Raw genomic sequence first — 25,248 nt, forward strand, 5'->3', positions numbered from 1 at the left:
ATAGCAATCTGCTTTCCTGGAAGGACCGTGCTTCCTGCTTTGATTCTGGAGGTCAACTTGAAATAATTCTCTGAAAGAGTGTTGAAAGCATTGGTTATTCATTTGGATCCTACAGCTTGGCCAGTGATAGATCTACAAAGGCCGTGAAAAGCCTAGATTGATCCTGATTTCCCGGACAGGTTTAACTGAGTGTGGTAACAGTCAGTGGTGGTTCGGCTGCACCTAAAGCCTGAATGGTGCTTCTGCTGAGTGTCAGAGTCACAGACCCAGGCTACAGTTCTTGAGAGAAGGAGGTTTGTGTTGAGTCTAGAATCAATAGATTATGAATCTATACTTGGGAGGTTTGGCAAGGTGCCATTTTAGGACCAGACCTAAGGCATTAATTGAGGGAAAAGGCCTTGCCTATGTTATGATCAACCACAGAGCATCAAGCCAAGGATGATATTCTTCCATTTTAAACTCTAATGGAGTTTACTCTGCTAGGTTTCAGACCTGCTTGGTACCTAGGACCCCCTTTTTTCCTTCCAGTTTCTCCCTCTTTGAATGGGACTATTTGCTTCACTGTGGGACAGGAATAACATAGATATTTCCATTCTGAAAACAGATAACTTGTCTGGTTTCGCAGATTTACAGATGGAAAGAAATTTTGCCCAAGGATGAATCATACCTCAGGTCTCACCCATATCTGATTTGCAGAATATTTGGATAAGATTTTGGACCTAGAGTTGATGCTGGAATGGTTTAAGACCTTTGAGGATATAGGGAACAGGTGAAATATATTTTGCCCATGAGAAGAATGTGCATTTCAGCGGAGTGGTGTGGGGAGCTGTTAATTGTGTCCCCTAAGTTCATGTGTTAAAGTCCTAATCCTCAATACCTCAGAATGTGACCTTATTTGGAAATAAGGTTATTGCAAATGGAATTAGTTGAGATGAGGTCATACTGGAGTTGGTGGGGTGGGGGGTGGGGACGCTAATCTAATTTGACTGGTATCCTTATAAAAGGAGGAAATGTGGACACAGACATGCACACAGGGAGAACTCCATGAGGAGATGAAGACAGATTGCAGTGATGTGTCTACAAGCTAAGGAACACCAAAGGTTGCCAGCAACTATGAGAAGCCAGGGGAGAGGCATGGAATGGATTCTCCTTCAATAGCCCTGCTTACACCTGATCTCAGAAGTTCAGCCTCCAGAACTGTGAGAAAATGCGTTTGTGTTGTATAAGCCATCCGTTTGTGGTGCTTTGTTATGGCAGCTTTAGCAGACTAATACAGATTCAGCAGGATTTCAAGCTTCGTGGAAACAAAACTTCTCTGATGACTGTCTTCATCCCTAAGTTAATCAGCCCTACGTAAATCCCTCCAGTTTTTAAAAAAGTTTTTAAATTAAATTATTATTATTATTTTTTGAGGCAGGTCTCGCTCTGTCGCTCAAGCTGGAGTACATGATGCAATCGTGGCTCATTGCAGCCTCAACCTCCTGGGCTCAAAGTGATCCTCCCACCTCAGCCTCTCAAGTAGCTGGGACCCTATATAGGCATGCACATTACCATGCTCAGCTAATTTTTAAATTCTTTGTAGAGATGCTACCCAGGCCGATCTCCAATTCCTGGGCTCAAGCAATCCTCCTGCCTTGGCCTCCCGAAGGGCTGGAATTACAGGTGTGAGCCACTACCTCTGCAATCCTTCCATTTTAAGAAAATTCTAAAATACGGGGGAAAATATCACAGAATTAGAGTTTGATTACCAAAATGTCAGTGAGGGTTGGTGTCTCCACACAGTCTCTCTCTGAAGCCACAGAATGGACAACCACAGCTTAGAACCCACCTACACGACTGGGCCTTAGGGTTAAGCATTACTGGATATCTGTTGTGACCCGTAGTAGATTCTCTTAAAAATAAAAATAAAAAGCCCTTGAATGTAGTGAATTTCTGAGTGTTCTCTAAGCTCCACTTAGGACGTTCCCTTGTTAACTTTGCCAAGATATTTTTGGCTTATTCTCCATTTTGGTCACATCAGGAGTCAGGAAAGCAAGTCCGCAGTTTCCTGGTCCCCAGTGGCTGGGGCAGCTTTCAACCTGTTCACCATTTGCCTCTGTGAAGATACCAGGGCAGAGAGCTGGAGGTATCTTATGTAAAAGATGTGAGGTTTGTGTCCTGGGCTGCCCCTTAAGAGGGTTTTGTTGTGGTAAGAGCTGAGCATAATAATTTTCTTTTTGATGAAAAGGGAGGCCAGGCGTGGTGGCTCACACCTGTAATCCCAGCACTTTGGGAGGCCAAGGCAGGTGGATCACCTGAAGTCAGGAGTTTGAGACCAGCCTGGCCAACATGGTGAAACCCTGTCTCTACTAAAAATACAAAAATTAGCTGGGCATGGTGGTGGGCGCCTGTCATCCCAGCTACGTGGGAGCCTGAGGCAGGAGTGTCGCTTGAACCCAGGTCGTGGATGTTGCAACGAGCTGAGATTGTGCCACTGCACTCCAGCCTGGGCGACCAGAGTGAAATTTCGTCTCAGAAAAAAAGAAAAAAGAAAAGAGATATTTCTAAAGGTGAAGCATATGGAGAAACAATGTGTCCAGACCAGCTGTGGACGCCATCCCAAATTCTTGCAAATATTAAAGAAGGCGTGTTAAATGTAGTTCAGCAACTATGAAGTTGGTGCCAGGATCCTTGACCTGGCAAATATGGGCATGGAGACACACCAGACTCATCTGAACAGGTTGCTGAATCTGATTAGGAAGGAATGCGTCCCTGATTGTACAATGCCTGGAACTCCCTGCAGTGTCACCCAGGATACTACCATTAGTTTGCTTTTGTCTCAGTGAAGACCATACTGTCAGGTGTTCTACAGCCTTGGATGTGAGAGAATGTATAAAATATGGGGCTCTTGGGGATGGATGATGCTAAAGCCCCGAAGGAAAAATTAGCCGCTGGAGCTCGGTGTTTAATTCTCCATCCAGCTCCTTCCAAGCCAGAATCCTTAGTTACCACGATGCAGAGCCCAGCAAGCCCTTGCCAACAGGGAGAGCATGCAGTTGTTTGCTTTTTGAAGCTTATGACTACCTTGCCTGCTGACTTGCCTACATCACCAGGGTTGGCGGTGAGAGGTGAAGCCAGCTAGACTTCCTGGGTCTAGTTGGGACTCGGAGAACTTTTTTGTCTTGCAAGAGGATTGTAAAACGCACCAATCAGCACTCTGTAGCTAGCAAGGGGATTGTAAAATGCACTAATCAGCGCTCTGTAGCTAGCAAGAAAATTGTAAAATTTACCAATTAGCACTCCGTAAAACGCACCAATCAGCACTCTGTAAAAGGAACCAATCAGCACTCTGTAAAAAGCACCAATCAACAGGATCCTAAAAGTAGACAATTGCAGGGAGGATTGAAAAAAGGGCATTCTGATAGGACAGAGGCAGAACATGGGAGGGGACAAATAAGGGAATACAAGCTGGCCACCCCCCCAGCCAGCAGGGACAACCCACTCAGGTCCTTTTCCACAGTGTGGAAGCTTTGTTCTTTCCTCTTCACAATAAATCTTGCTGCTGCTCACTCTTTGGGTCCATGCCACCTTTAAGAGCTGTAACACTCACCACCAAGGTCCATGGCTCCATTCTTGAAGTCAGCGAGACCACAAACCTACCGCAGGAACCAACTCCCGACACATCTGGTGTGACTAATTTGTTGAGCTGGAGTGGACTGTTTTTCCTTGGTAGGAAAGGGTTTAAGACTTCCCTATCCAGAGAAGGCAGAGAGATGTCTAGCAGGGAGGCATTTAGCTGTATAGGGGTGGTCTTCTATTATAGGGAGAGGGAGTTTGATATGTGGGAAGGGCTTCAGGTGTAAAATGCTCTCAGGAGTTGGGGATGCCTAATGAACTGGATTAGTAGATGAGAAAGCAAGGAGAGGGGCACTTCATCTTTCATAGTGCAATCAGGAAACAAGTTCCTCAAGGTGGTTTCAACAGAGAGAAATGAATGAAGGGAACTGGTTGCCCAGGAGGAGCTGAGAAGGCACACAGCGGATGGTGAGGCAGATTGGAGATGGATAAGGCAGGAAGCCTGAACCAGCTGTGGCCTCAGAGGTAGGATTAGCCAGAGACCAGAAGCTGGGGCACCAGGTGGAAACAGGAACCAAACCAGGGTTGCTGAGTGGGAGCTGGAACCGTGGAGGAGGGCACTGTCTGATGGGAGATGGAGCATACTGTCCGAGATGCTGCTAGAGGTAAGAGGAAGAAATACCCTCGCAGGTCCCCATTTCCAGCACCTTTTGCTTGCACAAATTGCTGGAAAGCCATTTGTCAAGGAAACCAAGAAGGGAAAAGGAGACAAAGGGCGCAGATGGAGCTGAGAGCTGACTAGCAGGTGACTGGCATGACCCTGATGAATGAGGTATTGTGTTGGGTGCCTTTAAGGGACTTCTGTTAGTGTGGCCATGATGTCATTGGAGATCAGAAATGTGCATTTAGCTGTTTAAGGTCACATGAGGGCAGAGCCACATGTGAATGTGGGTTCTCTGACTTAGGTTCTCTAATACCATGGTGAGTACCATTTGCCCTTCTGGGGAAGAAGCAAACAACTGCCGACACTCTTTGTGGGCAAGGGCTTGCCAGGCTGTGCCTCGTGGTCACAAAGGATGCTGGCTGGGAAGGAGCAGGATGGGATGCGTGGGCAGAAGAGGGGTGTAGCTGAGGAGTTGTACAGGTGAGTCTTGCAGGTGGGTGGTGGTTTAGTACTCCCGCCTGAGCTTCATGGGCCCTCTAGCCTAGCTGAGGTCAGGTCGAGTCCCCAGCACCCTGTGATGAAAGGAGGGCCTGCTCACTATGGTAACATTTCTTTCCTTGGCAACTGTCTGAGCCTTTTGCTCTGGATTAAAGATAAAAAGACACCTCTTTGTGGGAAGGGGCCCCATAGACAGGCCAGGGCTGGGAGAACAATGGGAAGGCTGGAGGTGATGTCTGCCCAGCAGGTACTCCACTGGGTTCCCAGAAGCAACATTTTAGGAGCAGCCATGTGAAAAACGAGAAAGTGGGTTTTGGCCACGGTTTGGGTCATGGAGGGAGAAAGTGAGGGAAACCTCCAGGTCATGCCAAGATTTCAAAGCAGGAGCGACAGCTCTTTGGCCCGAGTGCAGGCACAGCCCTTGTTGCAATGCTGTCTGCCAGGCAGCGGCTACATTCTGGGAAGACAAAGGCAATGTCAACCCCCAAATCCTTTGAGCTCATCTCTTTTTGCCTCACGGTTGGATCTCCCCCATGAGCAACACTTTCTGGAGATTTGGAGTGGATTTCGTGTTGCAACAGTGTTTTCTAGTTGGCTGCCTAATTTAAGGGGTGAGTCTGCAGAATGTACAGGGAGGATTTGAATTCAGATGATAAGGCCGCATGGATTGCAATGATGACAGATTTATGCACAGCATTGCAGGAAGGTCTCCAAGGCACTGAAAATGTTTCTGCAGGTCACCGCAGACCCTTTGTATGAGACATAATCTATGAAAGTTTTGAGTTCTCCGAGTTTTCTCTAGAGTAATGATTCTGAAATACTGTTGCTAAGGGTCAAAGCTACTTTTCCCAGCCCTTTTCTTTCTCCTCTCATTTTCTGTTGGTTCCTTCTGAAAGGAAGGAGAAGCATTTTCTCACTGAAGCAACATCTAAGTTACAATGCCTCATGCTCACCGTTGCTCCAGGGCCCCAGGGTGCTTTGCAGATATGCAGTCCTGTTTAAATGAGTGCTCCAGTGGTCGATAGGAAATGCTGCTTCAAAGATGTTAACCTGGATGCATAGAAAATTTTCTTAAAATAAGTGTTGACTATTGAAAAAAAGAGACAATTAGAAATGGTACCTTGACTCTATGCTTCTAACTATTGCAGTCTGCTGTATTCTGGTAGTTTCCTGATACGAAGGACATTAAGCAGTGTGTGTGTGTGTGTGTGTGTGTGTGTGTGTGTGTGTGTGTGTGTGTGTTTTAAATCTAGGATTGAATACAGACCATCTATTTTGGGTCTGAATGACCCAGTCTGGCAGTGGGTGATCTCATTCCATTGAACAATTTGGTCCAAAAAGCATTTCATTAATTACACTCAGCGCAACAACGTGCCCAGGAATCTGCTTCTGTGCTTGGAGAATAATCTCACTTTATAAACAACCCACTTTATTTAGCACAGGCCTTCAAGAAAACACCAGACACTGACGTGATAAGTTGCTCTCTTGGGAGCAGCGGTGGGTGAGACAGGGGAGGAGGATGCGAAGTGAGAACTTGGTCCGCTCACTGGAAGACAGCAGCACACAGATCTGCTTGCACCCTGTACCTCATTGTCTAGGATAACAGGATTCCACAGCCTTGCCCTGATAGAAGCAACTCAGTACTTAATGGGTTGATGGTCCACAGTTCTTCCAAGGAAAACCCATGTTTGCTTGCTGCAGCCACGTGGACGACAGGCAGGCTCACCACGGTGCCTGCAGGCCCTTCCTGGTCTCTCAACTTCACTGCTTCCACAAGTGTTTAGCAGATGCCTGCTCCTTGTATTAGGTGCTGGGGATACACTGGGAGAAGATTCTTGTTCTTAAGGAACTTCTGATCCTACGACAAGCCAGTGATTGGGGAGAAGTGGTAGAATGTGGGGGATTCACAGTGTGGACTCACCGCCTGAGCACACAGAGGAGGGACACTCTTTATGGGGCCGGGAGTAGAGGCTGGTGCTCAGTCGTCAGCATTCATTCTCTGGAACTCTGTCGACCCCTGCTTCTATCTTTGCACATAGTAAGTTCTAATTTAACCATGAATTTGGGAAAAACCATGATCATAGAGTTTCTTTCTCTGTCTTCCTTTCTCATCTCTTCCTCCTTCCTCTCTCCTTAGGAACAGCGGTCTTTTCAAAGTTAGCTCACAGGATTGGGACCAAGCCTGAGATTCCAAACAGTGTTGGAGAGGGTGGAGTGTGGAGAAGCACCTGAGTCTGACAGTGAAGTTAGAGACAGGGACCCCGAGGCCCGGCGTGATTGGAAGCAGGGCACAAAGACGGGTGTAGAGCAGAGGCCGGCCGGAGGGTGAGGAGTCTGGAGGTCAGGAGGCCTGCAGACGAGAGAAGAACAGAAACAGGGTCCGGAAGTGCCCCGCCCCCGCCACCCCCTCCTCCGCAAACAGGACGTGCCGGACACCAAGGCAGCCTCCTGGCCGGACCCGCACGCCTGTCACACACTCGCCTCCCAGCAGGAGTGACTGGACCCCGGAGCTCACCTGAGGCCTGCAGGTAGGAGCTGGGGAAGGATGAGGTCGGGGTGAGGAGTTCGCGGAAGCACGGGCAGGCCTGGACTCTTCTTGGCGCTGTTTCGTGGTTTATTTCCCGGCTCTAAACAAGGACGTCCTGCAAACGTCTGATGCATTTGGTTTTGCGGTGACTTCTTAGAGAGCTCAGAACTTCAAGGAAGAACATTTCCTCAGGATGCTGAGGCGTGGACTGGCTTTCATCTCCATTTTCTTCAGCTGATTTCCTTCAGTGTTGTTTTTCTCTTTTGGAAAAAAAGGACATGTTGTTTGTTCGGTCACATGGACTTGTGGTTACTCACCCGTGGAAGGAGGCCACCCCTCGAGACTCTGGCAAGAGCAGGGGAAATTCCTTTCAACACCAGCCCCGAGGAATTCTCATGATCCTGGTTTCCATTTTGGTCAAATTAAAGATGAAAGGACTCGATCCAGCACTGAGAAGGACTGTAATTTGGATTCTGAGGGAGACACAGCTAGATGAAAAACCAGGCTAACCTTTTATCTGGTATGAGAGTGGGGAGGCACATCCTGTTACAAATTGAGCATCCATTGTGTGAGGAATTCCTGCTTCAGGCGCCATCTCAGAAATCAAAGCCTTGCAGGTGAGGAGAAACGACCGCCTGGCGGCAAGTTTGTGTGTTTATTTTCCCACCGAAGTCTTAGATAACTTTACTGGGTGTCTGCCTTCTTTTCGGCTTTGTGTTTTCATAATTTTGGAAATGCCATTAGGAAGAGGCACTTTCCTCGAGAAAGTTTCCAGTTGGTAAAAACAGGACAAGCTGTTTTGGACAATCAGGAACCTTTGCATTTGAAGAGTTCTCTTCCATACCCTTACTCCCGGCACCTCTGATACCGGTAATTCCATGAACTTTAACACTTCTTAAAAATTTTAAATTGTGGTAATGTATGCATAACATAAAATTTAACATCATATCCAATTCTTTTATTTATTTTTAAAAGGATTTATTTATTGATTTGAGACAGGGTCTTGCTCTGTTACCCAGACTGGAGTGCAGTGGTGTGATCACAGCTCACTGCAGCCTCAAACTCCTGTGCTCAAGCAGTCCTCTCACTTCAGCCTCCTGAGTAGCTGGGGCTACAGGCTCACGTCCCCACACTGGCTAATTTTTAAAATTTTTTGTAAAGATGGGATCTCACTATGTTGCCCAGTCTGGTTTCAAACTCCTGGCCTCAAGCAGTTCTCCTTCCTTGGTCTCTGAAAGTGCAGGGATTATAGGCATGAGCCCCTGTGCCTAACCTCCGGAAGTCTTTTCATCCTCCCAAACTGAAACTCTGTACACATTAAATCCTAACTCCCCACTTCCCTCGCGCCACTCTGCAGTCCCTGGCATCCCCTTTCTACTCTCAGCCTCTATGAGTGTGGCTAATCTAGGTACCTTATATAGGTGGAATCTGCAATACTTGTCATTTTGTGAGTGGCTTATTTCACTTAGCATAATGTCCTCATAGATTCTTTGACTTTGTCTTTAAAATACGATTTCCTCTTACCATCCAAGGGCTAACTCGTTTAAACTTTGGAAAGGTCATTAATAAAATTTAAAAATATTTCCTAAGCCTGGAAATTGTAAAGACAAGTATGTATCTGTGAAACACCATATTGCTTGCGGCAGAGCAGAACATCTCAGAGGTGAAAAACCAAGTGGACGGACCCACGCCTCCCCTGGTGAAGAATAGGCTCGTGTTAAGTGGCGCCAGCTGGGAACGTCCTGTACAGTAGGGCGCTGAGCCCTCAGGCCCGCAGCCAGGGGCAGGGGATGCTCTGCAGATGTGGCCTGCTCAGGGCCGGTGCCGGTGGTCACGCTGCTCTCCTGGGGCTGTGGCGACAGCTGTCTGTGGAGTGGGGCTGGCAGCAGCCCTGGAGGGAGGCATCTGCCCGGGCTGTCACCGGAGTGAAAGAACAGGAGGCAGCTGCGCAGAGGCAGCGGCAAGGGCAGGAGCAGAGGACACAGAAAAAACACCCTCGATCTCCTTGTGTGCTTTCCCCCAAAGCACAGACCCCAGTTTGGTCATCGTGCCTCCCCAAAGTGAGGGAACACCACAGAGGCTGTTCCTCCTCTCCGTGTTCAGACCTGGCAGTCTGTTCTTGGACAGAGAAGGCTCATGCCAAGGCAGCTGCGCGGCAGTGTCACACGAAGGCTGGAACAAGGGGGGCTGGGCCGGGACACCAGACCGCTCATCTCACAGACACGGCCTTTAAAAGCTCCTTGAGGTTTTTTTTTATGTCTCAGTAGCAATGCAAATAATCTCTAAGAACCGTGACACCGTCTTTTTGAAAGACATGTAATTTGCTGCTGTCAGTAACACGGATTTCCCACCCGAAAGAGCCAATGTGTTTTCTCGCTATTTATCAAATCTTTTATACTCTGATGACGAATGGAAAATACAATGGTGATTTGTTACTGTTTTGGCATTGTTTGCTATCAGAAATGACACTGGACCAAAAGGGTAATAAGTTACGGTTGCATTCAAAATTTATTCTCTCCTGCGGGAGTATACGCACCCACATATCAATAGGAGTTGATGACTATAATGTGTGTAGCCTTTATAAATTATCTGTGTAATAATTTTCACTCTGAAAAAGCATGTTCCCATCCATCAGTTAATTTTGGCATCACAAGAATGTTTATGATGTTGTTTCAGTTGAAAAGAACGAGACTTAAAGGAGAAGTGGCTTGTCTAAGGCCCTATGGGAAGTCAATTGGGGCTAAAATATAGGTCTCCTGAGTCTTGAACCAGGGCTCTTTCCGCTAAACTAGACTTGAGAAGAACGTGTGAGAACCACAGGAAGCATGGCGAGAGATGTGCTTCTTTCTCCTACTGACTTCTCCCCAGCCCTAGCCCAGACAATCCTGAAATGTTAGAGTAGCGATTGCCTGAGAACCAAGGGGACTGTTTGGCTGAGCTGTTTAAAATTGCCATTTTTAAAAGATTAAAACAGTCAAATATCAACAATTTTAAATGTTTCAAATGAATTGCTCTCCCCAGATTTATGTAAGGTTATATTTCCCATGTAGCGTCAAATTGGTCTTTTTATTGGTTAATTTGGCTGGTTGCTTTGCTTTCAATTTTGCTGCCCCTCGGTCTGAAACAGCCAGTGACCTCAGATCATTGTTTTAGTGGCTTCTGTAACCAAATCGAGCCAATTATAGAGGCACCTGGCCAAACCATGCAGTTAACCCCAAACAAGGCAATCAGGGTCATGTAAATATGACTCACAAATGACCAGCCTACAAGAATTTTCAACAGGTCTAACCTGCTCTTGGTTACTGCACATTTTGCCTGAAAAAACAATTAGATCATATTCTTTTTCTGTTCATCTGGCATACGTTTGTATGAGTTCTGGTGAGTGGGAGATTTCCAAGGCTGTTACGGGGGATCATTAGAAAACCAGGAGGGATCTTGGCCGAATGTCAAGAATGAAGGAAGGAGCAGCGAGTCAAGCTGCCAAGGAAACACACATTAGAGTCATTCGTTCTCGCCGCTCGGCGGAAGCTGGTAACTCGCTCCACTGGCCAGGCCTCCCACCATCTGGAGTGGAGTCCGGGTGCTCCTACCAGGGATGAATGAGCTCCAAGTGCAGGCAGCCTGGCATAAGGGCTGCGGCCACCAGTGCTGGAAGATAGAGCCTCCTGCTTCCTGCAGACAGCAGAGCAATGAGGATGGCGCTTTGTGCGTTTTCTGGTTACAAGGTGCTATTGTGAATCAGCTGATATTGAGAAATGACATGGAGCTGTGAAGCCTTTGGTGCTGCTGATTGGGAGGAGCAGTGTTTCTTAGGTGTTTCTCTGTGTCCCTGTTTCTGGCCGCGAGGGCTTCGTTTTCACTTTGTGCTCCAAGTGGGAAGAGTTTACAAAAGGGCAGGGCAGAAGAACAGTGGTTCCCACAGAAAGATTACAGATGCATGGGCTAAAATTAGAAAGACAGAAAGGGGCAGCTGCCCACGATCCCAGCAGGAACATGTCAGACCATGCTGGAGGGAAGCAAAGTCAATGGAGAATGACTTGGTGCAGTGGGAAGTCAGCTCTCTGGACCAAAATCCTTCAGCAACCCTGATGTGTAACATTTGCCGATTTCTGTGGTGTGAAAATAATCCCAGTGTGGCCAATTTCAGATTGCCAATAGCTTAACAACTGACTTGCAAAATTTCTTGGTGTTTGATACTCTTCTCTTTAGAGCCTGTATGAGTTGTCTCCAAAGAGGCACTGAGTCAGTGGCTTAAAAATGGAAATCAGGCAAAGGTATAAGCAAAGTTAAAGTGTAAGGATACTGGGGTGAGAAGCAAGTGTCTCGGGGTGGACCCATCCCCTGCCCTATTTCGTTTGCCTCCCTTTTTTGTAAGTTCTCCAAGGAGCAGCACTCCCTTGACAAATCACTGCACAAGCATCCCAGTCCCAGGTGACCTAACCCACTCAGGCCCCACCTGTGAAGTACCTAGAGCTGGTGTCTTCCTACAGACCCCCTCATACACTTGCGTGGCATCAGCAATGTGGCATCAGCAATGTGGCATCAGCAATGCGTGCTGCACGTGCAGTGCAGAGGTCCCCCGTTCCAGCAGGCAGGCGGAGCACCGGGGGCAGGCTGCTTGTCTCCTGGAGGGAGCTGTTAAGGAGCTGTCACTTTGCTGGAGCATGCATTGGTCTCAGATTCCTCCCCTAGCGGTCTCCATGCATCATTTAAAATAGCCAATTGCAAGAGTAGGAATTCAGTTCAATTGTGGGGAAGGTAGAACCCAGCTTTTAGGTACTGTGGGTGTATAATTCTATAGGACGGGCTTATTCAGAAAGTCATATGACTCTGAGTGAAGAATTGAGTAATAAGAAATTTTTCTTCCAGTTATGCAACCATTAGTGCTGTGTTTGTGTGTTGGCCAACACGCTTTTTAAGCTAGGCCTCAGTTTTCTGAGTGCAAAAATGAGTGGCAGAAATGAACTGAGGTCTGAGGCTTCTGTCTGTCCTGGCATGCTGTGGTTCTGGGACGCCAGTGGTGCCAGGGCACCATTTCCCCACACTGTTCCTTAAAGGCTTCAATCCCTTTATACATTTGATTGTTGGTTTTTGTACTCTTGGGACATCTAGTGCTCCACTGAACATCACTATTTAGCTGTGCCACAAATAAGGTATTTTTTGGCTCCACACACTTGGAGGGCACTCTGGGTTAAACTAGCACTTTACTGTGAGTCTTTCTTAGAATCTCTGATAGTCTAGGGTACATTGTGTATGTCTGTTTCCAAAAGGGAAACTTAATGCTCACAGATTCCCAAATGTTATAACTTCACATCATCTTGTTTTTTAAAAAATACTGTGTTAGTCTCCTAGTGCCACAAATTGGGTGACTCAAAACAACAGAAATTTATTTTTTCACGGTTTTGGAGGCTGGAAGTCTGAAATCGAGGTGTTGGCGGGGCCATGCTGTCCGCAGGTTCTAGGGAGAGGGTCTGCTCCATGCCCTTGCCTTTACTTCTGCTGTTGCCAACAATCCGTGGGGTTCTGGGGTGCATCAACGTCACTCCAGCCTCTGTCTTCACCATCACATGTGCTCTGCCTGCGTGCCTCTGTGCCTCTTCTTCTTTCTTATAAAACCACCAATCCTATTAGATCAAGGTCCAACCAAATCCAGTATGACCTCACCTTACCTTCATTACATCTGCAAACACCCTATTGGCAAATATGGTCACCATCACAGGTGCCAGGGGTTGGGATGTCACCATATGTTTTGGGAGAACACAGATTCAGCTTTTAACGTTTCCTAAAAGTGGGACTCCAATGAACAGGGTTTGGGAAATGCTGTCCCCAAAATTGAAAATTTATTAATAATTAGGATTCACTAACCAGATACATGATAAAACCTTTAGGCCAGGGGTTCTGAACCTGATATCAAGGGGTTCATGGTCTTGAATGAGAAAAAAATTATATCTTTATTTGTACTAATTGCTAAGTGAAATTTAGCATTTCTTTCATGTATGAGCAGAGGCAACAAACCTCAGTGATAGTAGTACCTGTGAATTTGTTACCAAGAGAAATCGCAGATATTTTCCTCTCACACTGTAGTTGTTGCAGATATCTTGGGATGTCATTTATTCTCATTACCATTTCAAAATCATAGTGGTTATTAGAGCTGCCAGTAGACCTTATTTAATGTGTTAATGAGGAAACAAATGTAATAATGTAAGTATTTTAATAGCTGTATTTCCTTTTAATCATTTGTGTTTTGTTTATTGAAAACACTATTCTGGCCTGGTGTGGTGGCTCGTGCCTGTAATCCCAGCACTTTGGGTGGTCAAGGCAAGAGGATCACTTGAGCCTAGGAGTTCGAGACCAACCTAGACTGTATAGTGAGATCCCGTCTCTACTGAAAATACCAAAATTAGCCAGGTGTGGTAGTGTGCACTTGTAGTCCCAGCTACTTGGAAGGCTGAGGTGGGAAAATCACTTGAGCCTGGGAGGCAGAGGTTGCAGTGAGCCATGATTGCACCACTGCACTCAAGCCTGGGTGACAGAGTGAGATCCTGTCAAGAAAAAGAGAAAGAAAGAAAAAGAAAGAAAGAGAAAGAAAGAGAAAAGAAGGAAAGCAGGAAAGAGAGAGAAGGAAGAGAAGAGAGAGAGAGGAGAAAGGAAGAGAGAGAGAGAAAGAGAAAGAAAGAAAAAAGAAAAAAAGAAAATGAAAGAAAAGACAAAGAAAAGAAGAGATCATAAACTTTACCAGCCAGCCAAAGGGGTCATGGCCTAAAAATGTTAACAGTCTCTGTCCCCAGTTATGGCTCTCATAGCCCAAACAGGCTGGCTTCCCACAGAGGGTTTAACCAAGAGATACACAATAGCAGAATCTTTCCATTTTTACAAGTAAAATATAACTGATAAATCAGTCAAATGTGGGTATCAAAATAATTTATTTGTAAATAAAATATCAAAATAGGATAAAATATAAAAATAAAATGCACATAGGCACAACAAAATGTCTTGCACAATAATCTTCAATTGTTTTCACTGTATTCTTTTTAAATAGGTCACATTACCAAGGAAAGATTTGTCTAAATATTGAGTTAATTTGGAAACTCTCGATATGCCTTGGAGTATCTGAATCATTTACCAGGAAACACGTTTTGGTATGTCTATGTGTTCAAACATATCAAATAGTTGAACATATTCTGTTCCTGTAAGGAATAGACCTGGGTTTGCCCAGGATGGAGGGGTTTCCTGAGACATGGGACTTTCCCTGCAAGAACTGGGAAGTCCTGGGCAAATGGGGAAGAGCTGGGTCAGTTTCTCGACTTCATGTATGAACATGGTTGTGCCAGAGCCAGAGTTTTGGTAGAAACCACCATGACTCATAGTCCCCCAGAGAAGATCTCAGGAGCACTTTGGCCTTGTGAAGGCCACATTCCAGGCGGCTCTGCCTCTGCACCGTCACAGAACCAGGCACCTCACGTAGTCTTCTGAGCCTGTTTCCTCATCTGTGAAACACGGAGACGGCAGTGGGTGCCCTGCCCCTCCCAGGGCTCCTGGAGGATTCCAGTGAGATAAGTGTTGGGAAAGCACTTTGTAAACTGCGCGTGCTGCGGAAATGCAAAGCACAGAACGATCCTTTAATCTCATGTGGCAGCAGCAAAATGGGTGTGCATCCATGGCACACTTTTGTATTACAAGAAGGATGTTAGCCCGTCCCTTTAGTCTTTTCTTTCAGGGATGCTCAAACCCCAGGTCCCCTATCATTAAAAGTCCAGCAAGGCTGTGGGGAAGTAGGCCTGGGGTGTCCCTGGGCTTTTGTCTGTCACCTCCTTCCCCTCAAGGTGTCCCAGCGCCCTCATCCTTCCTCCTCTCCAGCCAGACTCTCCTCTTGTATCCCACCCAGAGCCTGCAAGCATGATCTGTCCTTCAAAACATGCCCCACTGTATGAAGTTCCTACGGGACAGGAGTCCTCGCTGTCAGCTGCATGTTAGAGCCACCTGGGGAAGCTTTCCCTGTCCCCATGCTGGGACTTCCACTGATGATTGCATCAGACTCTCTGGGGGAGGGCCTCAGACACCCCAGGTATTATACTGTATAACTTAGATTGAAAACACAACTTGAGTGTTGCCTGGAGGTTAACTAGAAAAAGGACTCCCCATTCTTCTATTAGCCAGCGATGTTGTTATCCCACCCACAGAGCCCTTTGCTTGAATCCAGGCAACCTAGAAGGCTCCTGAAGTCTTCTCAAAGAAGTGTTTCTTGCAGGTCTCCAGTGCACCTCACCCTGGACTCCACCGACCCTCATTATGTTCCTGGGGATGACGTTAGCCTCATCTTCAGTTGAGAAAGCTGAGACTCAGCAAGGTTCCTTTTAACTAGGGAGGGGCAGGGCAGTGGTTTGAAATGAAGCCATGCACACCTCCTTCCCCAGAGCATCCAGCGCCTTGCTGATGGAAAGGCCGCCCCTGCTGAGAAATGTACCTGTGCTTGGGCCCCGCAGGTCACACTGGAGTCCTCACCTCCATTTCTGCATTCTCGTGCATTTGGAAGAGGATTTCTAGAGGTGGGAGAGGACATGTAACTTCCCCCACCTCCTTCGCATCTTCTCACAGTTGCAGCCTTCTCTGCTTTGCACATTTCACAGGGAGGAGAATGGGCAGCACTCCCATGGGTGACACACAGCCCTCAGCCTGCAGGAGCATGCACACCCCAACAGCACTCGTTCCGCAGCTGCAGCCTGCGCCTTCCTCAACCCGGGCCCCTCATCTAGGCTGTTACAGGGGAACTGGAATCCACCCGGCTCAGGGCTCAGGCACTTCTGCAAGAGGGTGTTGCCCTAGGGTAAGGCTCTGACATTCCAAATGTTAGGCATTCAGTATTTTGGTGGGATTTGAAAGTCCTTACAGAAGGCACCCTCCTATTGTGCCCCAATGAGTCCTCCCAAATCCTAGTTTCTTGCAGGTCCCCAGTGTACCTCACCCTGGACTCCACCGCCCCTCGTGATGTTCCTGGGGGTGATGCTGGCCTCATCTTCCGTTGAGAAAACTGAGGCTCAGCAAGGTTCCTTGAAGAGCCACTCCTTTCCCAAACTATGACATCCCCGAGTCCTGTGTTGAAGTGTGTAGAATCCATGATGATTTGTCCATTTGCCTGTTGTCTGGCATGATCCCTTGTAGAACTCCATGATAGAGCATCATAATAGAGTCCCCTGAGGCCTGGAGTCTTAACTGCATGCTCTCGGGCCCAGTGCACACCCGTGTTCTTGTCAATGAAATGATGAGTCTCATCTTTTCCTCACATATTTCTACAGGACTGAGGTTGGGATCATTTGAGATCATGGACAAGAAATTGATGTTTGTACAACAAAGCCCATCTGACAATGTGTGAGATCATTTCATTACTGTCACTGGGAAAAACAATTTTGTATTGGTCTGCTTTCCAATATGGCAACCCACCGAGAGTGAGAAATACAAGGAATGCTTCAGTTTCTAAGGGACAAGTTTGGAGAGAAAATTCCTGCCCGTAGAGGTCATGTGGTTGAGGTTGAATGCTGTGGTGGGAAGCTCCTGGTATCCTGAGGACAACCTCAGAGTTTTGGGAATTTGGAGAAGGCAGTCAAAGTGGGGAGGAAATAAAATTCAAAGGGAAAAGAAAGATAACTCACTTGTTTTGCATTTTGTCAACAGCTCCCTCACTTGTTTTGCATTTTGTCAACAGACAGGCGATGAAGAAATGGCAAGCCTTCCAGAAGCTACTCTGTGTGTGTGTGTGTGTGTGTGTGTGTGTGTGTGTGTGTGTGTATGTTTCAGACTTAGCAGGAGAGGATGGGCCATTGACAAGAATAACATAGACCAGCAGGCAGGGCAGACATCATAGGAGACGCCCTGAAGGACAATAAGGAAGCAGGCTTGTGTGCAGCTGGGCCTGGCCTCCCTGGTGTGAACTGGCTGGCTGGCACCAGGCAAGGTAGGCTGGGCCTAGGGTGAGGTGGCTCATAAGGCCATTAGAGCATCTGTCAGGCCCAGCACCCAGGGCTTGTGCAATGGGGCAGGCCCTACCCTTGCAACCGTGAGGGTGAACTCAATCCAGAGCACTTCCTTCTTAGGGGGCCACATGTCCGTTGGGACTTCAGGGATTTGAGCACCTGCTTTTTCTGGCATATCTTCTGTGGTCATGTGGACACAGTATTGGCTGTGGCCCAGGCTCTGCCCTAGTTCTCTTCCCGACAGACTGTGTGGCCGTGGGCAAGTCGCATCACTTCTCTGGGCTGCCACATCCTCTTTGATAAGACGATGAGGTTGGCCTAGATGACCTCTAGAATCCCTTCTGACTTGCTGTCAGATTGCTGTAGGATCCAAGACTCGTTTCTGAGACAATATTGAGAGGAGATATGGCCTATATAGCTGCATCCTGTGAGACGGGGGCTTACAAACATTCTGACGCTGTACAGTCTTCACATTAAAGGCAAATACTGGGGTATGACATTTCTCAAAAAAAAAAAAAATTAACATTACCATATGATCCAGCAATTCTACTTCCTAATATATACACAGAGGAATTGGAAGCAAAGTCTCAAACAGGTATTTGTACACGCATGTCCATAGCAGCATTACTCACAATAACCAAAAGGTGGAAGCAAACCAAGGATCCACCAATAGAGGAATGGATTAAGAAAAAGTGACATATCCACACAAAGGAATGTGATTCAGCCTTAAAAAGGAAGAGCATTCTGATACATGCTACAACATGGATGAACCTGGAGGACAATATGTTAAGTGAAATAAGCCAGATACAAAAGGTGAAATACTGTATGATTCCACTTACATCAGTAATCACATTCCCAGAGACACGAAGTAGAATGGTGGCTGCCAGGGACTGGGGCACCGGGTAATAGGAAGTTATTGCTTCATGGATGCAGAGTTTCACCTTGGGAAGATGAAAAATGTTCTGAAAATGGTGATGGAGGTTGCACAACAATGTGAATGTATTTAATGTCACTGAAATTTACACTTAAAAATGGTTAAAATTTTATGGTATGTATATTTACCACAGTACAAAAAGCATGGCCAGGTGTGGTGGCTCACGCCTGTAATCCCAACACTTTGGGAGGCCTAGGCGGGCAGATCCCTTGAGGTCAGTAGTTTGAGATCAGCGTGGCCAACATGGTGAAACCCCATCTCTACTGAAAATACAAAAATTAGTTGGGTGTGGTAGTACATGCCTGTAATCCCAGCTACTCAGGAGGCTGAGGCAGGAGAATCACTGGAACCCGGGAGGTGGAGGTACAGTGAGCCAAGATCATGCCACTGCACTCCAGCCTGGGTGACAGAGCGGGACTGTCTCAAACAACAACAACAACAACAAAAAACCCCAAACCAACCAACCAACCAACCAACAAAAAACCCAAAACAAAAAACAAACCAAAAAGCAAATACTAGGATGTTTATGTATCTTAACATTTTAAATTTAGTATAAGAAATAATGGTAAATATAATTTGTGCTGGCATATAGCCCTCTTGTTTGATATGAGTGAAACTAATCATTGAATAATTAATTAAAAAATTAAAGTGGGAAATTACTAAAATGATGCTTCTCTACTATATTTATTCACCAATCATCAGATTCTTTCTTCGTACTTAGGTTTGCTGAGAAGAATTCAGCATGGTCTTTCTTACATAAACCACACTCAAAGTACATCATTTACAAATTCCAGTTTCAGAGTCTTTAACATAAAATTTGTTAGAAATCTTATAGATCTTAAAGACACTTATGAAGAACAATGAATGCAGCTTCCTTCTAGGTTTCCTGACCCTTCCCCAAGCCCAATTCTTTCATAATTGCATTGCCCCACCTAATTCCATATCTATATTGAATCTGTATCTATATCACTATCAGTCTATATTAGTGTTTAAACAACTCAGCTTTATAAAGTTTTCCCAAAGCATTTAAGTTATTATGGAAATGACAGTAACATTCACAACCTGCTTAAATGGGCTTGGGGACAAACACAGTTCTCAGTTTGTAAGCACAGACTCAATTAGAGGAACAGATGTGTACAGCACACTGTAAAATGCGTGGAAAGACAAGCATCAGGTGGGCGAAGACAGTTGCAACACGTAAACTGACAAATGACTAGGATTTCAGATATACATGAAGAACTTTACTAAATTAATAAGGAAAAGAAATAACCCAATAAGAAAAGGGGCTTGTTGGACAAGCACAAAACCAAAGAGGAAATTCAGATGACCAACAAACATGAAAAAGCGGCTCAAATTTATTAGTAATCAGGAAAATGCAAACTAAAACTACAATGAGATAGCATTACATAGGAGACAGGAAAGAACTGAAAATTCTGAAAATACTAATCGTCAGCAAGGATTTAGAGCCACAGGAACTCTAGCAAAAGTTGTGAACTATGAATGTCATTTTGGAAAGTAGTTGCCCTATCTATGAGATTGAATATCCACACACTCAGAGATGGATAAATTCCTGGAAAGAGACAACCCTCCTAGCTAAAATCAGAAAGAATTAGATACCTTGAACAGACCAATAACAAGCAACGAGATTGAAATGGTAACTAAAAATCTACCAACAAGAAAAAGTCCAGGACCAGACAGATTCACAGCAGAATAAGTCCAGGACCAGATAATTCACAGCAGAATTCTATTAGACATTCAAAGAAGAATTGGTATCAATCCTACTGACACTATTTCACAAAATTGAGAAAGAGGGAACCCTCCCTAAATCATTTTATGAAGCTAGTATCACCCAGATACCAAAATCAGTAAAGAACATAACCAAAAAAGAAAACTACAGACCAATATCCCTATACGCAAAAATTTTTATCAAAATACTAGCTAACTGAATCCAACAACATATCAGAAAGAGAATCCGCCGTGATCAAGTGGGTTTTATACCAGGGATGCAGGGATGGTTTAACATATGCAAGTCAATAAGTGTGATACACTACATAAACAGAATTAAAAACAAAAATCACATGATTATCTCAATAGATGCAGAGAAAGCATTTGACAAAATCCAGCATCCCTTTATGTTTAAAACTCTCAACAAAATTGGCATACAAGGGTCATGCCTCAATGTAATAAAAGCCATCTATGACAAACCCACAGCCAACATAATACTGAATGGGGAAAAGTTGAAAGCATTCCCTCTGAGAACTGGAACAATACAAGCATGCCCACTGTCACCACTCCTCTTCAACATAGTACCGGAAGTCCTAGCCAGAGCAATCAGACAAGAGAAAGAAATAAAGGGCATCCAAATTGGTAAAGAGGAAGTCAAACTGTTGCTGTTTGCTGAGGATATAATTGTTTACTTAGAAAACCCTAAAGATTCCTCCAGAAAGCTCCTAGAACGGATAAAAGAATTCAGCAAAGTTTCTGGATACAAAATTAATGTACACAAATCAGTAGCTCTCCTATTGACCAATAGCAACCAAGCTGAGAATCAAATCAAGAACTCAACCCCCTTAACAATAGCTGCAAAAAAAAAAAAAAAAAAAAAAGAAAAGAAAAAAAGAAATACTTAGATATATACCTAACCAAGGAGGCAAAAGATCTCCACAAAGAAAACTACAAAACACTGCTGAAAGAAATCATATATGACATAAACAAATGGAAACCCGTCCCATGCTAATGGATGGTTAGAATCAATATTGTGAAAATGACCATAATGCCAAAAGCAATCTACAAATTCAATGCAATTCCCATCAAAATACCACCATCATTCTTCACAGAATTAGAAGAAACAATTCTAACATTCATATGGAACCAAAAAAAAGCTTACATAGCCAAAGCAAGACTAAGCAAAAGAACAAATCTGGAGACATCACATTACCTGATTTCAAACTATACTATGAGGCCATAGTCACCAAAACAGCATAGTACTGGTATAAAAATAGGCACATAGACCAATGGAACAGAATGGAGAACTCAGAAATAAACCCAAATACTTACAGCCAACTAATCTTTGACTAAGCAAACAAAAATATAAAGTGGTTGAGGACACCCTTTTCAACAAATGATGCTGGGATAATTGGTTAGCCACATGTGGGAGAAGGAAACTGGGTCCTCTTCTCTTACCTTATAAAAAATCAACTGAAGATGAATTAAAGACTTAAATCTAAGACCTGAAACTTTAAAAATTCTAGATGATAACATTGGAAAAACTGTTTTAGACTTTGGCTTAGGCAAGGATTTCATGACGAGGCACCCAAAAGCAAATGCAATAAAAACAAAGATAAATTGCTGGGTCTTATTTAAACTAAAGAGCTTTTGCATAACAAAAGGAATGAACAGTCAGCAGAGTAAACAGACAACCCACAGAGTGGGAGAAAAATCTTCACGATCTGTACATCTGACAAAGGACTAATATCCAGAATCAACAATGAACTCAAACAAATCAGCAAGAAAAATACAAACACTCCTATCAAAAAGTGGGCTACGGACATGAATAGACAATTCTCAAAAGAAGATATACAAATGCCAACAAAAATGTGAAAAAATGCTCAACGACCCTAATTATCAGGGAAGTGCAAATCAAAACCACAATGTGACACCACCTTACTCCTGTAAGAATGGCCATAATTAAAAAACAATGAAAAAATAGGCTGGGCACGGTGGTTCATGCCTGTAATCCCAGCACTTTGGGAGGCCAAGGCAGGCAGATTGCCTGAGCTCAGGAGTTCAAGACCAGCCTGGGCAACACGGTGAAACTGTCTCTACTAAAATACAGAAAAAGAAAGTAGCTGGGCATGACGGTGTGCGCCTGTAGTCCCAGCTACTCGGGAGGCTGAGGCAGGAGAATTGCTCGAACCCAGGAGGCAGAGGTTGCAGTGAGCCAAGATCATGCCACTGCACTCCAGCCTGGGTGACAGAGCAAGACTTTGTCTCAAAATCAGTCAATCAATCAATCAATCAATAATAAAAAATTTTTAAAAAGTAGATGTTGACATGGATGCAGAGAACAGGGAACACTTCTCGACTGTTGGTGGGAATGTAAAGTAGTACAACCACTATGGAAAACAGTGTGGAGATTCCTTAAAGAACTAAAAGTAGACCTATGATTTGATCCAGCAATCCCACTACCCGGTATCTACCCAGAGGAAAGTAAGTCATGATGTGAAAAAGATACTTGCACATGCAGGTTTATAGCAGCACAGTTCACAGTTGCATAAACGTGGAACCAACCCAAATGCCCATCAATCAAAGAGTGGATAAAGAAACTGTGATATATATATATATATGTAGTGTGTATATATATGTGTGTGTGTATATATGTATACTACACAGCCATAAAATCATAAAATGGAATAAATTAATGGCATCTGCAGTGACCCAGATGAGATTGGAGACAATTATTCTAAGTAAAGTAACTCAGGAAAGGAAAACCAAACATCACATGTTCTCACTCTAAGTGGGAACTAAACTATGGGGATGCAAAGGCATAAGAATGACACAATGGGCTTTGGGGACTCAGGGGGAAAGGGTGGGAAGGGGGTGATGGATAAAAGACTACAAATAGAGTGCAGTCTATATTGCTCAGGTGGTGGGTGCAACCAAAATCTCACAAATCACCACTGAAGAACTGACTTATGTAACCAAACACCACCTGTTCCTCAATAACCTATGGAAATAAAAAAATTTAAAAAAACCCCCACATACTCTATGGCCCAGCAATTCCACTCTTAGGTGCGTACCTAGAGAACCTTAGGCAAATGTACAGCAAGGTCTGCAATGTACAAGAATACTCATGGCAGCCTGACTCACCTCAGCTGCATTGGGAAGCAATCCAAATATTCATCACCTATGGAATGGACATGTAAATTGTCCCATGGCCAAACAATACAATACTGCAAAACAATGAAAATGGACACACCACTACACAAGCAACGTGAGAGATTCTTAAGAACAGAAGCAAGACAAAGACGACAATGTGATCACATTTATATAAAGTTAAAAAGCAGGTAAAATGAATCTCTGGTACATATCACTTGGTGATGTAGACCTAGGGGGTTACCTCTTAGGAGTAGGGGAACAAGGGGGCTTCCGGGTATTAGCAATGAATCCTCAAGAGGAGTTACAGAGTCTGCTTTCTGATTATTCATTAAGTGCTATGTATGTGGCATTGCTCATGTAAGTGTGTGTAGATTTTGATGCAATAATTTATGCAAAAAATGGGGAAATAAGTATGCAGGTGTGCTGGTGAGTGGCTTCCTTGCTGTCTGGGTTCATAAGCATCATGGAATGTTTTCTGGAGGGAACAGAGAACAGTGGTTAATCTGGTAACATAATCAAGGTGGAGCTGGGGTGGAATAGAAGAGGGGGTGTCTGAAAAAACACGATAGAAAGGAAATACTGATTTATTAAGGTTAAGAATAGAGGCTCTGAGGAGCTAGAATAACAGTTTTCCTTTTCATTTTACATTGTTTATTACCTAAACCACAGTGTGACAAATCAAATGCATTTTCCTCTTCTGGGTGACATTGAGTTCTTTCTCTGGCCTAGTCTTTGTATTTGGGAGAAAATGAGCATTTTCTAGCTATTTTATAATTTGGATAAAGGCAGGGAAAGGAATTGGATTCGGACTTAATCTTATCACAATATTCAAAGCACAATAAGGGGAGGTAATCTCACAAAATATTCAAAGCCTGCCTGTACTTCCAAAAAGGTCCCCTGGAACCTCCACAAGCTCCCAGAGAAAGCTGGGCGTTTTGCAAGGGAGTTTGGAAACCCTGCTATAGTACTCGAGGATCCAGCAGTGGGGTCTTAGTGGGGAAAAGGGCTGCTGATCCTCCTGTAGGAAAGCCAGGTGGCTGTAGGGGTGGGTGGGATAGTGGGGCTGAGGGTCTCTTTGGTCCTGGGCAGATGAGGAGTCTGCCCAAGCAGAGAATGTCAGAGACTGAAAGCTGCACTGTAGCTCATGGACAGACATTAAGGAGGGCAGCCAGAAGAGAACAGGAAAGTTTTATTACCACCCCAAATAGCAGAGCTGTTGCACAACTTCTTTGATAGTAAAACAAAGGGATAGAGATGTCCCCTTGGGCCCTTCCCACTCTGTTAGTCTAAGGATTTGTGAAGGGAATGAAGGGTTGGGTATGCTACTTTCGTGTGAAGTCAGTGAGGCTGAAGGAAAAGCACCGTCTCCAGAGCAAATGGACCTGTGCCCCAGAGCCAGGCCCTGGGGTGGCGCCTGGGAGTCTGCATTTCTCACAAGCTCCCTGTGTCACTGATGTTACTGACCTGGAGATCACAATTGAAACCACCTTTGCAAAATTATGACAGTAAGAGATATCTGACATAGTTGACTCCGTCTTGCTTCTGATCTCCAAGCTGTCCTTGGCCATTCCTGGGTATAGAACAAGCTAACTTTGGGAGGAATTTAGTTTATAGTTATAATAGTCCTGTCTTAAAACTAACCCCCTCCTTGCTCAGGGACTGCCTTTGTAAGACTAATGAAAGGCCAGAAGAATAGGATTATGAGAGGGGCCTCAACTCTGCAAAATGTAGGCATAGTTTCTGTAATCCCTTACTGCTCAGAAGTTATATGACCAGAGGTTACAGATAGGTATCGTTTCTATAATCTCTTATGGCTCAGGAGTCATGTGGCTAGAGGTCACAAGATTTGTGACTTTCTCAATTATAGATAACATCACTATTGCAGAAGCTAAGTTTTTTCTTTCTTTTTTTTTTTTTTTTTGAGATATTGTTCAGACTGACCCCACCCAGACTCATGATTCGTGACTCAGCTGTTCCTGTGGCCCCACCCAGAGGTGGACTCAGTGCATGAGGACTGTTTTCCACACTCATGATTTTTTCCCCCAACTGATCAGCAGCACTCATTCCCTAGCCTCCTGCCCACCAAATTGTCCATTAAAACCCTAACCTCCCAGCGTTTGGGAAGACAGGTTTGGGGGGTAACTCCAGTTCTCCTACGTGGCCAGCCTCACATCACTAAACTCTCTCTACTGCAATGCCACAGCCATTTTGTCTGTGCAGCAGG

General features: G+C 44.9%; 1 protein-coding gene across 1 annotated transcript; it reads right to left on the reverse strand.

The window, feature by feature from the left end:
- Nucleotides 1-6,506: 6,506 nt before the first annotated feature.
- On the reverse strand, nucleotides 6,507-7,625 carry LOC139363215 (uncharacterized). Its single transcript, XM_071096107.1, has 2 exons — nucleotides 7,233-7,625; nucleotides 6,507-7,067 (listed from the first exon to the last, which is right to left on the reverse strand). Exons 1-2 carry the CDS (start codon nucleotides 7,376-7,378, stop codon nucleotides 6,875-6,877), a joined length of 339 nt encoding a protein of 112 aa, XP_070952208.1. The 5' UTR covers nucleotides 7,379-7,625; the 3' UTR covers nucleotides 6,507-6,874.
- Nucleotides 7,626-25,248: the final 17,623 nt, after the last annotated feature.

This window comes from Macaca nemestrina, chromosome 5 (genome assembly GCF_043159975.1).
Source record: "Macaca nemestrina isolate mMacNem1 chromosome 5, mMacNem.hap1, whole genome shotgun sequence".
NCBI classification, from domain to species: domain Eukaryota; kingdom Metazoa; phylum Chordata; class Mammalia; order Primates; family Cercopithecidae; genus Macaca; species Macaca nemestrina.